We start from the raw sequence: 14,400 nt of genomic DNA on the forward strand, positions 1-14,400 counted from the left end.
TTTATTTACTAACTAAGTTTATTTACTGACTAAAAGAAGGAATATAAGCATGGATAAATGAACAGGTGAAGGATACGAAAGGATGAAGGCAGCGATGAATAAGGAGTGATACTGATTGTAATAAAGCTGGTAGAAGGGAATAAATAAAAAACCAAGCTGCTTACTAACTAATTAACCCACCACTTACGTCTCTGAGGCAATGACCACGATACACAAAAGAATGCCAACTTAGATCTTATTTGTGTCCCTGGTAGAGGTGTCCCAGTCCGATATTAATATCGGATATCGGTCCGATATAAGCAAAAAAAACAAATATCGGTATCGTATCGGAATGCATCTAAAATCTCCGATATAAGCAGTCCATTCCAGACTCCGCTCCTGCTGTTTTTATTTGATTTATTTAGGTTATTTTCTGGGTTTTCTAATTTATTCTTTATTTTATTCAATTACTAGTATTTTTTATTTTTAATGTTAAAATTTCTGTTACCCATTGGTTGATAATAAATGGGTCAGTTTTTCCTCATACCTACTGTTACTGATTACTGTTCTTTGTTTGAATAATATCACTTAATCAAGCCTTTTCTAACATGACTCACTACAAAATAAGTTATAAAAGTATGCATGTTTGATGCTGATATCGTATGGGATTAATATCGGTATCGGCTAATACTCAATGCTGCAGTATCGGTATTGTATCTGAAGTGAAAATGTAATACATCCCTCGTCCCTGGGAATTGGTGAGAGGGATAATGGAGAAGCTGCAGTCACAGAAAGAAGGCCTGCTACAGGTCAGCAGAGTGAGCAGGGATGATCTCTGGTGGGGTGAGTCTCTGTAGCATCGATTCCAACAGCAGCAGTGACAGCTGGAACAGTGGCGATGATGCCGGTTGTCGGATCAAAACCTTGGCAAAGTTCCAGAGAAGAATCACAGCAGGGAAGCCGTGATCAGCGCTCATCTCTTGACATCAGAACACGAGGGAATCCCAGCAGACCAGTTTGCTTCAGAGAGACGAAGGCACCAGTGAATGGCTGAAATGGCCGTGTTGAAGTGGTGTGCGTTTTAGCTTGCAGAGTCTGGACCCTGTGATGTGTCAGTTGCGGGCCAGGAGCGCAGACAGGGTGCAGAGATGCGCTGAGAGCAGACGGATGACAACAAAGGAAGTAATGCAGAAGGACCGCAGATAGATGCGCAGAGCAGCGCAGAGAAGACAGGAGGAAACAAAGAGACCCAGAGTGTCCACCCCCCTCGTAAAGTTTTATGCTCCTCTGCATTCCTTCTTCCTCTCTTCACTTTTCCAGATAAAGATGCAAGATGGAGAGACTGTCAGGAACAACAGCCTCTCCTGGAAAGAGGGATGTCTGTAGAGTTTCTCATGTCTGCTAGGTGTCTACCAAAAGTCACAAAATTTACCACATAAACATCAAATGAATGGACGGCGAAAACACGACGAAAAAAAAACACTCTAGCAAAGGCCTATTGTTTTAACTACTTGGTTTAACTACCTCTCCTTCCCTAGGGGGATAAAGCTTGGGGCAAGACCAGACTTGAACAGCATGTTACATGCTGTGCTTGTGTGTTTGTGTGTGTTTATATGTTTGTTTGTGTGCTTGTTTGTTTATGTGTGTGTTTTATTGTTTATGTGTTTGTTTTAGGGGTTGTAAATGTGTCTGTGACTGCTGAGGCTGTGGCGTCCCATGCTACCTGCAACAATGAGATTGTGAACGTTCCAGAGAGAGGTCGTGTGGACGTGGTCACAAAGTCCCTCATCGTAAAGGTTGGTTCAGTGAAACACTAACTGTTGATTGGCTGCCTGATGACACAGGCAGAGCTTTGACATACACTAGCCATGATTTATGTATAAGAAATCAATCAATTTATCAATTTATTAATCGGGAACTCTCACATCCAGGGGCGAAAATCCCGTTTCATTGTTGGGGGGGACAATAAACAGTAAAATTTCAGAGACTGATTCCTAGGGGGGGACATAAAAATAAATGCTATAATTTTTGCTGTGTTGTTTTATATTGTGATATTAAACAGTGACTAGTCCCAACTATGGATAATTAGCCTAGATTTAATTTTCCTTTAGTTCATGAAAAAATGTTTTGGCATGAATGTGGAAGCGACACTATGAACTCAATAATTAGTATTTTATATCCAAATTAATGAAAAAAGTGTTGATTTTAATTGGAGGACAATAAGGGGTGAAAATTAACAGTCAGAATGGGATTAGAAACTGGATCCATTCAAGATCTAAGTCAAAGTCATAACTACTTTATTTTTAAATCAATACATCTAGAATAGAGCATAATAAGACTTTAACAAATAATGGCTTCATCTATGAATTCATAAATCTCACTAGAGATGCCTCTATCTCACTAGAGGCATCCTAAATATTTTTAATATTTGTGTCATAAATGAGAGGACGAGGATGTCAGCATGTCACCTGTCTGTCTTATCTGTCACAGCCTTCTTTGCATCATAGAGCAGAGGCTGTTTGCCAAACGGTGTGATAATTAACTTATAAATTGTTCAGTGTTTTAATGCACTTAATCGCGATCCTTGGCGCTCTGTAGTCTGTGTCTGTGTGTGCGCACCACATCGGATGGAGGCTTAATTAGCGCCTTTTTTAAAAAAAAAAAAAAAAAAAAAGCATACCGTCAGACTTCAGAAAAAGGAGTTGACATTTGCTTTTCATTTTCTCTGTGTCTGTTTAACAAGTGAAGTTATGATTGATAAGTCTTTCAGTGAAAGCTACTTACTTGACCGCGACCCTCCGCTCTGTCTGTATGCTTTTATTTGTGTGCGTGTGTGTGCGCAGCTGCAGCATCCGTGCAGGGAGAAATAGATTGGATCAAACCACTGCGAGGATCACGCGGGGAGGGGTGTGTGTGATCTTTCATAGTTAAACTCAACAATCTTTGTGTTTTAAGTAGCATGACTTGTATTACACCATTGAAAAAGAAAACGTTACTATTAGAAAATCAATTACAACTGGATTTTTTTAGGGGGGACAACTTTATGGAAGGGGGGGACATGACCCCTGCGTCCCCCCCGGGATTTGCGCCTATGCTCACATCAAACATTTGAATGTATTTTTGCAAATATCTCTAAGTTTTTGATTTCTGTAACCGCCCCCTCTGGGTAGGTGCATCACTTTGTCCACAGGGGGCACCGAAATGGTCAGAAATCAAAAGTCCCTCACAGGAGCTCTAAAATCCAACAGTGTAGTCTGTAGCATTCAGACTTAATTTTCTCTTCTCTCAGGCTGAAGGCACTGAGGTGACCAAGGCCCACAACTGGCTGCTGTGTCCCAAAGGTCAGAGTGCTCTATGTAAAAGATCCATCAGCACTGCATTTTATTTTTTAAACTTTATTTAACCAGAATTGCATTATGTAAAGTTACTGCTACACCTGAGTTCTGCTTTGACCTCTCTGAATGACTGTTCTCTGTTCACAGATGAGGCTCTGCAGGAGGAAATAGACATTCAGCTCCCTGATAACGTGATTGATGGATCTGCCCGTGCTCTCGTTTCAGTCCTGGGTAAACTCATGTTTTGGTACTGCGTGACCTGATAGTGCTTCTGACAAACTTAGGATGTAATCAGTAATGATCAGTAAATAAGTCTGGCAGTGCGTGGAAAATGCGAACAAATAAGTGACAGTTGAGTTCTTTGAGGTAAAATGTGAATATTGATGACTTTTTATAAACAGCAGGGGGCTCCATCAACTTCCTAATCTCTTTTACATCTGTACCTAAAGGCGTTTCTGCAGCAGGTGCAACCTTTGCAGCTGAAGATGTACCACATGCTCTAAATAAGCATGGATTTAAGTTCTCCGTCGCTGTGACAGATTTCTGTCAACCAGGCGGAGAAAGTTTGTGTGTGTGTGTGTGTGTCTGTGTGTGTGTGTGTATGTGTGTGTGAGTGTGTGTGTGTGAGTGTGTGTGAGTGTGCATGTGTGTGTGTGTGTGTGTGTGTGTGTGTGTGTTTGGTGTGTGCGTGTGTGTGTGTGTGTTTGGTGTGTGCGTGTGTGTGTGTGTGTTTGGTGTGTGCGTGTGTGTGTGTGTGTGTGTGTGTGTTTGGTGTGTGTGTATGTGTGTGTGTGTGTGTGTGTGTGTGTGTGTGTGTGTGTGTGCGTGTGTGTGCGTGTGTGTGTGTGTGTGTTTGGTGTGTGTGTGTGTGTGTGTGTGTGTGTGGGGGGGGGGGGGGGGGGGGGGGGGGCTATCACTGTTTGTGATATTAACGGACTTTAATGGACAACGAAGAGCAGCCTCATTTACAGTCTGAACTCCAGGGCCGCATGCGTGTCAGATGCGGCTCTTTAGCTCAGTGTCACTCCATGCCAGTGATGTAGCAGAGGGAGTGCCACGTTGTCTTCATCTTTTATTATCTGTGCTTACAGTACGAGCCTGTGGGTGCCAGTTCTTTGCCGCATAACGGCTCGCAAAGCCAGCTGTGACGATCCGCGGGCACGTAAACACCCCTCCACATGACTTCTTCACAGTGGAATAGAGGGCAAAATGGCTCTTATCATACAAACGTTTGCCGACCCCTGGTCTAGCAGATTGGAGCAATTAAGCAATAATCTGCAGCAGTATTGAAGAGAGGCTGAGATTAAATAGTCTGTAAGGCCCTATTTTCTAATTAATTTCTAATTCTTTTCTTTTTTCTCTTTCTTTTGTGCTACATTATTGTTATTAAACCATTGTTTCTGAAATAGTAAAAAATTGAAGTTTTGTGATTTATATCTTTATATATTAATAGATTATGAAAATTTATTACAAGTAGGGGCTTAGGAGGTAATGTAGCCCCTGACCCCCTACTACCATCACCAACACAAAGAATAATTTTCAGTCAATTTTTTTTTTTTTTTTTTTTTTTATTCCACTTTGAGCCATAAATAAGCACATGCTTCTGTGCAGGTGACATCCTGGGCCGAGCTCTGAAGAACCTGGACGGGCTGCTACAGATGCCGTACGGGTGTGGAGAGCAGAACATGGCGCTTCTGGCCCCCAACATCTACATCCTTCAGTACCTGAAAAACACCCAGCAACTGACCCCAAAAATCATGGATAAGGCAGCCAAATTCCTAAACAGTGGTGTGTATTTTTTTGAACTCATGGCGTCTACCTAAAAATGTTAGGGTTCAGCTTAGGGTCAGTGTTAATGTGTTGATGTTGAGCGTCTCTGTCTGAAAGAAAGAAACAGGAAGTGCATGAGCTCTAAGGGCCTCGGGGTCATGGTCAAGAAAGTTAAAATGATAAACTTTTCTTTTCTTGAGTCCTAAACATACCAAGGGGACCGTTGGGCTCACACATGGTAGGAGATTTCTGTCCTTCCCCATCAGGGCTTCTGTACATCCTTGTGATGCTTGAATAGTTAATGAAGCTAAATTAAACTACTGCATCATAAGTATTTCTTCTTGTTACACAGGCTACCAGAGACAGCTGAACTACAAGCACATTGGAGGAGCTTACAGCACTTTTGGGACAGGATCCGGAAACACCTGGTGAGAGCATTTCTGAGTTCCATTTCCGAGTTCCATTTCCATGTTCTATATGTGCCGTGATCGACAATAAGCCTGAAAGAAACGGGGACGCCATAGTGCTACCTGTGTAATGAAACTGTATCTAGGAGAAAATCCAGGTCCAATGAAGATTGTCCGGCAAGAACAACTACATCTCACTTTATTCCTCAGTGGGTCTTTATTTCAACACACGCTCATTTCCATGACTTGTGACAGACTGGTTATGTGTGGTTCCGAAACGAAAAGTGAATATAACCAAAGCAGAACTTAGAAATACAATTTAAATTTTTCTTTTAGGTACATACAACTTACTTGTAAATTAGCTTCCATAATAAAAACATTATATCCAAATACAGTCGCCATCAACCAGCATAAAAGGCTCCTAAACAATTCTCAACTCCAATTACAATACAACAATTACCACAACAGTAACAAATGCAATCTGCAAGTCCTCTCTGCTGCCAGAGAGAAAAGACTGGACTAATGCTGCCATCTGTTGGCAGAGGTGGGAAAATAGTCTTAATTTCTACACGTGTGCCGCACGTGACTGGCGCCACTATGTCTGCATCTAATTAAAGCCGGGCAGCGACGGCAGCGCTGAAAGATAAAACTTACCATTAGCCAACGTGGATATTGAGACATAAAAACAGGTTTCAGTAACATTTCCACCAAATAACAACAAATAACAACAGAAACTTGGAACGTTTGTTATATATCCACACAATACAGTGAGTGAAACACAATACCACTGTTCTAGAATTCAACTTAACTCACATGCCTAACAAGTCCCACATATTCTTCCAATCTTCTTGTTCAACTTACTGTAATATGCATGCACACCCAGCTCAGTCCACAAACTTTCCAGCAGATGAGGAAAAGTCTTAAAAAGGGCCACTACTCCGGAAAAGGTCCAGCCCCGTTAAAGGCTGCGTTAGTCCGGGCAGCGAATCCGTATGACTGAGCAGTTATACGTTTAGGTGCACCTGAAAAGTAGGGCCTCGTTCTATAGATCTCAGTTCAGATTAATGGCCTTTTTTACAAAGCCCTTTGACTTCCTGCTGCAGACCATTTGAGGCCATGAGTACAAACAAAAGAAAAAGTCAAGGCTGTAATAAAAGTAGTGTCTTGGCTGAGCATGCCAAGCCACAGGAGCCCCATATGTCAAAAGACCTGTCACTCATGACGCCTTTTTAAAGCAAACCACAAATTAAAAACGAAACTCCTTAGTAAACAAACTTTTAAGAGTTGTTACAAGAAAGAACAGAGTGGAGACACTGGCGGAGATGGAATATACAGCTGGTCAATGCAGATACACAGAGTTTGATGCTTATGTGTGTTATCGTCAGGCTGACAGCTTTCGTGGTGAGATCCTTCGCCAAGGCACAGTCCTTTGTCTTCATTGACCAAGAAAAGATCCAAGAATCAAAGTCCTGGCTGGAGAGCAAGCAGCGGGAAAACGGATGTTTCGAAAAGTCGGGAAAACTTTTCAACAACAGAATGAAGGTGAGCAGAAACAGTACAGCTAAAAACACAACGTGAGAAAAACAATCTGGTTAATGATGTAACAGCTCTTAGAGTCAAGTCCTTGAAAGGTCTGTTTTTCATAATCTTCTGATTATACAAATCAGAGAAGGCTGTATTTAGAAGGGTTTGAGTCCTGATAATGGTGCTCCACTAATGATACACGCCTGTTTAAACTCTCTGCAGGGCGGCGTGTCCGATGAAGTCACCCTCACTGCATACATCATTGCTGGCTTCCTGGAGATGAACTCATCTGTCAGTGTGAGTAGACTCAATCATCACCTTTTCTGTGTGCTGCTGCTGCAGAACTGTTTAACGTCTGAGACAGGTAAATGTCTCTCCAAGGCTCATGCAGTTAAAAGAGGCTGTAGGGCTGTGTGCATACCGTTTTTGGACTGTGTTCATTTTCTTAACACATTCATCATGGGACAAATTTGTATACCATAATTGTTTCCTGGATGTCTTGTTTGTGTTCAGAACCTAACATTTTGTAGCCAAACATGTCACAATGAACATGAATTTATCTACATTTAAATCAAGTATTTATCAATTTTTAAGGTACATAAGTCAACACAGTGATTAAAATATATATTTAAGCTCTGACACAGTAATAAGCCCTTTTTTTATTATTATTATTTAATGGGCTGATCGTAGAACCCAGTGGTGAACAACGGCCTGTCTTGCCTCAGAGCGTCCTTGGATGACCTCAGCAACACCTATGCTACAGCTCTGATGGCGTACGTCTTCACCCTGGCAGGAGACATGGAGACCCGAGGCCAACTCCTGAGGCACCTTTCTACGGTTGCGATACGCACAGGTTGGTCATCTTCTCACAGCTGATTGTGAAACAGACTGAAGTTAATACTAGTGTCCTTTTGTCCACAAGGGGCTTCAAAATCAACACAATCCTCAGTTCATGTGAGCTTTGGAAACATTGTTCTGCTTCATCTCTGTTAATGTCTTTGACTTCAAGCCTGTCGCTGTGTTTATGGCTGGTTTTAGGGGGTTTCGTCCACTGGTCTCAGACAGCCACAGACACCTCCAGCTCTCTGTCTGTTGAGATCAGCTCATATGTGCTGCTGGCCATGCTCAGTGTCCCTCCCTCTGCTGAGGAACTGGGTTACTCCACCCCCATCGTCAGGTGGCTGACCACCCAGCAGAACTATTACGGAGGCTTTTCATCCACTCAGGTACACCTCAAACAAAGTGGACAAAGTTTGGGACTATGACGATGCAAACACAGCAAAAGAGGATTAACATAAACCAGTAGCGAACCGTGGCCCCAGCCACTGGGCCTTCAGTAGGACCATGGGACCACACGTGTCAATAAACAATCAAACAAAGAAAAAAAACAATAGCTAGAATCATGTGACATGGAAGTTCAGTATATTGATAGTTTTGTGGGATTACAAATTCATCATGTCCCTGAACATTGCAACACCTACACAACTTCAAACAATTAAAAAATTAAGATATAAAATTGAAAAAAAAAAAAAAGGAGTGTCAAGTTATCCAGCAACCACACAGTCTTCTCCATTACTTTCCGCCATTTCTCTTCACGTTCTGCCAACTAGATCTTCTCTTTTCTCCTCACTCACTCACAGCTACAGTTAGGCGCTTATCCATTAAAGTGATACTCCAGGATGGAACAACCCTATCCTGGGTCCTATCACAAGGTATATGGCAGAAATTACCCCTAAAGCAGTGTTTTTGTGCAGCAGAAGCCCAGGGCGCTCGCACCAAACACCCCCTCCCTGCTGCTCTGCCGGTTTCCTCTGCACTCAGACGGGACCATTTTTTACTTGACCAAAAACACGAATAAACGGACTCCCACCGAAAAAATGTGATATCGGTCTGCATTCACGCTTTATTCAGAGAATTTTCAGCGCGTTACTTTCACACAAAACACCGCTAAATAAGGCTCTAGTTCTCATAGTGTCTCTTCGTCCTGGCAGACTACCTGCATTTGTTTATATCAGGCACGTCGCGCGCAGACTGATACACTAAGCGGCGAGCGCCTCGTAGCAAGCTGTCCCTCTGCAGTGGAGGTAGCGCCGTTTTACGACACGATGAGAACTAGAGCCTTATTTAGCGGTGTTTTTGTGTGAAAGTAACGCGCTGAAAATTCTCTAAATAAAGCGTGAATGCAGACCGATATCAGATTTTTTCGATGGGAGTCCGTTTATTTGTGTTTTTGGTCAAGTAAAATATGGCCCTGTCTGAGAGCAGAGGAGCGGGGGGGGGGGTTGTTTGGTAAGTATTTGCGAATCCCCGGAAGATGACAGGAAATGATCCCGCCCACAACTTAAGAAAATATGATTGGCTAAGACAGCTGTCATTGTCAAATTGTGTCCACATTCGCTTAAGACATTCGTTGCAGTTACTGAAGGCCCTGCCTGCCAGAATGTGTCGCTGAGTTACCCAGATACCATCAAAAGGAAAATTGTGATTGGTCCATTTTCCATTTAGTTATATTAACCCATTGTTTGCCAGGACAAGTTTATAAAAATAACATAAAACTCATTGCTATGATTTCATTGAGTAAAATAAATAAATAAAACAAAATTAAGAAATAAAATGATTATTCAGGAGTACAAAAATTCTTTCAATATTTTTTATTAGGCCTTCACTGAATACCTTGAAGGCCCAGAGGGTTCCCTTCTGCCATAAACCATAAAACAACTCTAATCCAGTCTTACATTTCATGCATTTCTGTTGACATGTTTTAGGACACAGTGGTGGCTCTTCATGCTCTGGCCCTCTACTCCACTCATGTGTTCAGTCCAGAAGGTTCTAGCACAGTGACGGTCCAGTCTACTGGTGGTCAACTGACGTTTGATGTGAACCAGGACAACAAGCTGCTCTACCAGGAGGAGCTGCTGAAGGACGGGACAGGAAAGTACAGCCTGGAGGTGAAAGGAACAAGATGTGCTTCAGTTCAGGTCAGTGAACATGTTCTTCCTGTCACTGGGGACCAGGCTCTTTCCAAGGGCTGTTCTCGGGGGGCTCCTTTTGGTTGGCATAGACTTCTCTGTAGTCAGTACATGGTCTTCTGATCTTCACATGTGAAATGAAATGATCAGAAAGGTGTGATTTTTGGAGGTCCTCATGGGTAAAATATTTAAGAGCACTTGTTTTTCACAAAGAGGTCACTCACACTGAGTCATCTGTATGGTGTCTGAGCATGTTTTGCTTCCAAAGCTTAGCTTGTAGGACCTGTGTGGTGCTGCATACCATGCTCCCCTGGTCCTGATCAAATCCTATCATACTATATGAAAGATTATTAGGGCCTGAGCCCAAAAACCAGGCCGAAGGCCCTATTGAAACCCTTAGGATTATTTTTTCTTTCTTTCTTTCTTTCTTTCTTTCTTTCTTTCTTTCTTTCTTGCTTTCTTTCAAATGCCACTTTAACCCCAAATTGCATGCCTTCAGCATGACCTATATGTGAAAAGACCTAGCCACAAAATTCACTGATAACAAAATATTTATTAATCCAGTGCTTGTGCAAAATTTATGTTCCATACTGCCCCCTAGGGGCAGCTACTTGAGCTACAGGCCTGAAATATTTTGTACGCAACTATCATGCCTAGACCTTTGAAAAAGTCCCCCATGACCATACTAAATTCTGAACACGAAGTTTGGAAAATGGACATTAAGTTAGGATTTTGACAATTTATAGACTACCTATTTATGATGAGCTAGTCCTTTTTTTTTCTCGGATCCAATCCAAACATTACTCAATGGGCATGGCCAAGACAAGGGCTCAAAGTTCTGTGTTTTTTCAACTATGTTGAAAACAGATACATGTTCAGTTTATGAACCAACCACAGCTATGTCATTATTTTGACCGGAAAGTACAGTACCCCCAAATGGTAACAGGAAGTCATGACGTTTAGAGGATACATATTTCAAGGAACTACTCCTAGGTTTTTTCTCTGATCAACTCCAAACTTGGCTTGTGTATACTGCACACATTGGCGGTTTTTGGTAACTCAATAGGCATGACCATAAATGGCCACAAAGTTGACCATTTTTTGCTTTCAGGAAAACCTTAATGGATCTCTTGTACAATATTGGATCAGGATGAAAATGCACACATATGTTAAGTGTCACAGCCTTAGTGCATCTATAGGCTTCTTTTCAGGTTACAGTACGGTGCCCCATACCATCAACAGGAAGTCATGAGTTTTAATCTGTGATAAAAAAGGTCCTCCCTTTTTTGACATTTTCTTTTTCATTATGCTCAGAAATCTCTATCAAGCCTTCAAAGAGTATCACTGATCAGGTCATGCCCTGTAGGTGTGTCTATGGTACCACCTCAAACTCAGAAATCTTGCCATGAACCAGGAAGCCTCTGTCATATTAAGTCCAGTCTCCTTCAAATTTCAAACACACCATCAAGGTCTATCTCTCAACACATCAATAACCTCAAATCAAATAACCTGCTTGTGAAATAGTGCCACCCTCTTGAAATGCACAATAGTATACATGTAGCGTCCAATTTGTTTAGTGTTTTTATGAAATCACATTTAAAATCTCAACTGCTAAAGACATGAATTCAGGTGCTGATCTTGCTCCCCATATAATGGCTGCTACATGTGCTGACAAGCGAGGGCCCGCTTATGTCTAAGTCACAGGTGAGGGAATTTTTATGTCATCGTAATCACCCTGTTTTACAGGTTTCTCTTCACTACAACATCCCCACACCGACTGATGGCACCACGCTCAGAGTGGAGGTCCAACCAGAAGCCCTCTGTGGAGGTACAGGGAGACGCAGGGTTACTCTGAAGACCAAGTCCCTGTGAGTTTGAGTCAGGAACACTGGTCCTTTAAACTGCAAGTCATCCTCTGCGCTGCTTTTGGAAACAAAACTGTCAATCATAGCATTATACCCCAACAAAAATAAACCTCTTAAAACACCAGGAGAAAAGTCACCCGGTATCAACCAACCCCTACCACTCAAGCCACAATTGAAAAATAGGACCACTCTTATCAAAAGAATAAGGTTTTTAGATACAAGATGTTAAATTTGTGGGTTTGGCAAGAACAATCTTGAAGCTCCCTGCCCTTCCATGTGCTTATGTGTCATGTGCTCACATGGAAAGCTAAAGCAGACAGAGCAGCAGCAAAGACCCTGAGGATACAGAACAGAGGGAGCATCAGAGAAAACCAGTGTTGCCACAGTAGTGCTGAAAAAGTAGTCTGATTACTGATTACTGATATGATGATACTTGTTTAAAAAAACAACTTAGTTACTTTACTGATTACTCAATTTTAAAAGTGACTTAGTTAGATTACAAGTTACTTTATAAGTTATATTCAGCAGCTGCCGACAACACCTGCAGCTGCATGATTTGGTAAAATTGTGCGATTGCGTTTACAATAGATAATAATATGAGTTGACATGTTTTGTTTCAAAGGAATATGCAGGCATTGGTAGTTGCATTGTGTATACTTTACAATTAAAAACAAAAATATTCATTTTATACATTTTAATTTTTTTTTAAAAAAACAGCGAAAGGTTTTACGGTTCTATTTTTGATGCTCTACAGCACTGTTCGGTTAAATAATAGATTTGATTTTTAACACTTTGTTTTGTTGTAGTTTGGTTTTTATTAGTTTAATTTTTTGTTAAAGCTGTAGCCTGTTGATCCCTTATCTGTAATAGAAATAAACAAAGATAAATATTATTAGAGAGTCTGCTCACATAATCATCAGTACCCTGCTCAGGGCACCCCTGTCTAAAAAGTTAAGGCATGCTTCGGCTTGTCACTAGGTGCCTTGTTTTAGCTTACATTATGCTGTGCTCATCGACAGAAGAATTAATGCTAACTGAAGGGTTAAGCTGGTGGAACAGAGGGAGTAACAGTGTAAAACAGGGCTGACTTTTTCCCCAGGTAAAAGTCAAACAACTTCTCCAGCATTTATGGCCGTAGTGTGCTGATCTTTCTCTAATAGATTCCTAAATATTTCAGTAAAGGATCTTAAGCATATTGGCAGCACAGAGTGTACAATAAACCTTAATGAAAAATGAAAACAATTGTAAAAAACAGTGACTTGGACAGTTAACTTATGTCTGATTACTGGTTTGAGTAACACGTTAGATTCGTCATTACAGAAAAACTGCTCAGCATTACTGGCATCACTGGTGAAAACACACCTGACACTGCTGAAAAAGTAATAATTGATTTAGAAAGCTCAAGTCTAATCTATGAACATGGAGCTGGACTTTGTGCCATACACTGCAGCCAGTCAGTAGGGGGAGCTCTAAATGTTTTGGCTTCTTTTTCTTGGAGCCGTCTTTTCATCCACCACTTTATGCAGTCACTGTTAACACATTCATTGTCCCAGTGGTGTTTGCTTTCTACCAGTGGAGTGTCTTTCGCCCATTCAGATTGCTTGGTCTAGACTGTCTCTTGCAGGAAGTAACAGTTTGTGGCATTCAGGATAAGCAGTGAGTGACTCATCTTTAATGTTGTGTTTCAGCTACTTTGGTGAAGAGAGGACTACAAACATGGTGATCCTGGATGTCAAATTGCTCTCTGGATTTATCCCAGACACTGAGTCTTTGAAGAGGGTGAGTAACTTTAATCCAGGTGCTCTTTCATGTCACAGGGAAGGTAGGGATGACTCAACTGCCTGTGGTCTTTTCACAGCTCAAAGGTGCCCTGCTGGTGGATCGTGTTGAAGAGACAAAAGGTCATGTTATGGTGTATTTCACTGAGGTGAGAGAGATCACACTGAGAGGACAAAGATGGTGCACAGATGAGCAGATGTGAATTTGATAATATCATCTCTCCCATCAGCTGCCCAAGGATATACCCGTGAATCACCAGCTGGAGCTCATACAGGAGCTGCCAGTGGAGAACCTGAAGCCAGCTGTGGTCCACATCTATGACTACTACCAGCCGAGTAAATAAGACAATCTGACCGACACAGGCTGTAAAGCTTTGTGTTTGACATGAAATCCACTGTAAATGCTCACAGCTCTGCTCCAGACACAAACCACAGTAAACTGAATAGAGCTGGCAAACTTTACCTGTGTCCTCCATTCTCAGTGAGACTTACTGCTCTGACACAGTCAGGTTTTCTCCTCTTTAACATCTGTTTCTCTTCTTTCTCCCTAGATGACCAGGCTGAGACTCAGTACACATACCCCTGTGCAGGTAACAGTTTTCGAGAGAGCAGATCACTTCACAAAGCTCCTTGGATCAGCTATCTCTTGGCTACACCACATGAATTAAAGTACATTTTGCAACATCTGGAAATGTATCTGGTAGACTTATTGCAGTATGGTGTATACATTATCATACCTTTCCCAAGTTATTCATTAAGAACCAACTTTATTA

At 41.7% G+C, this 14,400-nt stretch overlaps 2 protein-coding genes across 2 annotated transcripts in view; one reads left to right on the forward strand and one right to left on the reverse strand.

Annotated features, from left to right (window-relative positions):
* Positions 1–13,971, forward strand: part of LOC141797666 (alpha-2-macroglobulin-like) — a 31,586-nt gene extending 17,615 nt beyond the window's left edge. Inside the window, 14 exon segments of the mRNA XM_074679264.1 lie at positions 1,654–1,775; positions 3,269–3,320; positions 3,462–3,545; positions 4,926–5,102; positions 5,437–5,512; positions 6,877–7,033; positions 7,238–7,312; positions 7,706–7,868; positions 8,054–8,241; positions 9,781–9,993; positions 11,731–11,852; positions 13,538–13,628; positions 13,708–13,776; positions 13,858–13,971. Coding sequence (XP_074535365.1) covers positions 1,654–1,775; positions 3,269–3,320; positions 3,462–3,545; positions 4,926–5,102; positions 5,437–5,512; positions 6,877–7,033; positions 7,238–7,312; positions 7,706–7,868; positions 8,054–8,241; positions 9,781–9,993; positions 11,731–11,852; positions 13,538–13,628; positions 13,708–13,776; positions 13,858–13,971 — 1,703 coding nt within the window.
* Positions 1–14,400, reverse strand: part of LOC141798106 (coiled-coil domain-containing protein 106-like) — a 114,430-nt gene that overhangs the window by 39,360 nt on the left and 60,670 nt on the right. The window lies entirely within an intron of this gene.

The sequence above is a fragment of the Halichoeres trimaculatus genome, unplaced genomic scaffold (assembly GCF_033239565.1).
Source record: "Halichoeres trimaculatus isolate MK-OKI-2021-1 unplaced genomic scaffold, fHalTri1.1 fHalTri1_scaffold_9, whole genome shotgun sequence".
Classification (NCBI taxonomy): Eukaryota; Metazoa; Chordata; class Actinopteri; order Labriformes; family Labridae; genus Halichoeres; species Halichoeres trimaculatus.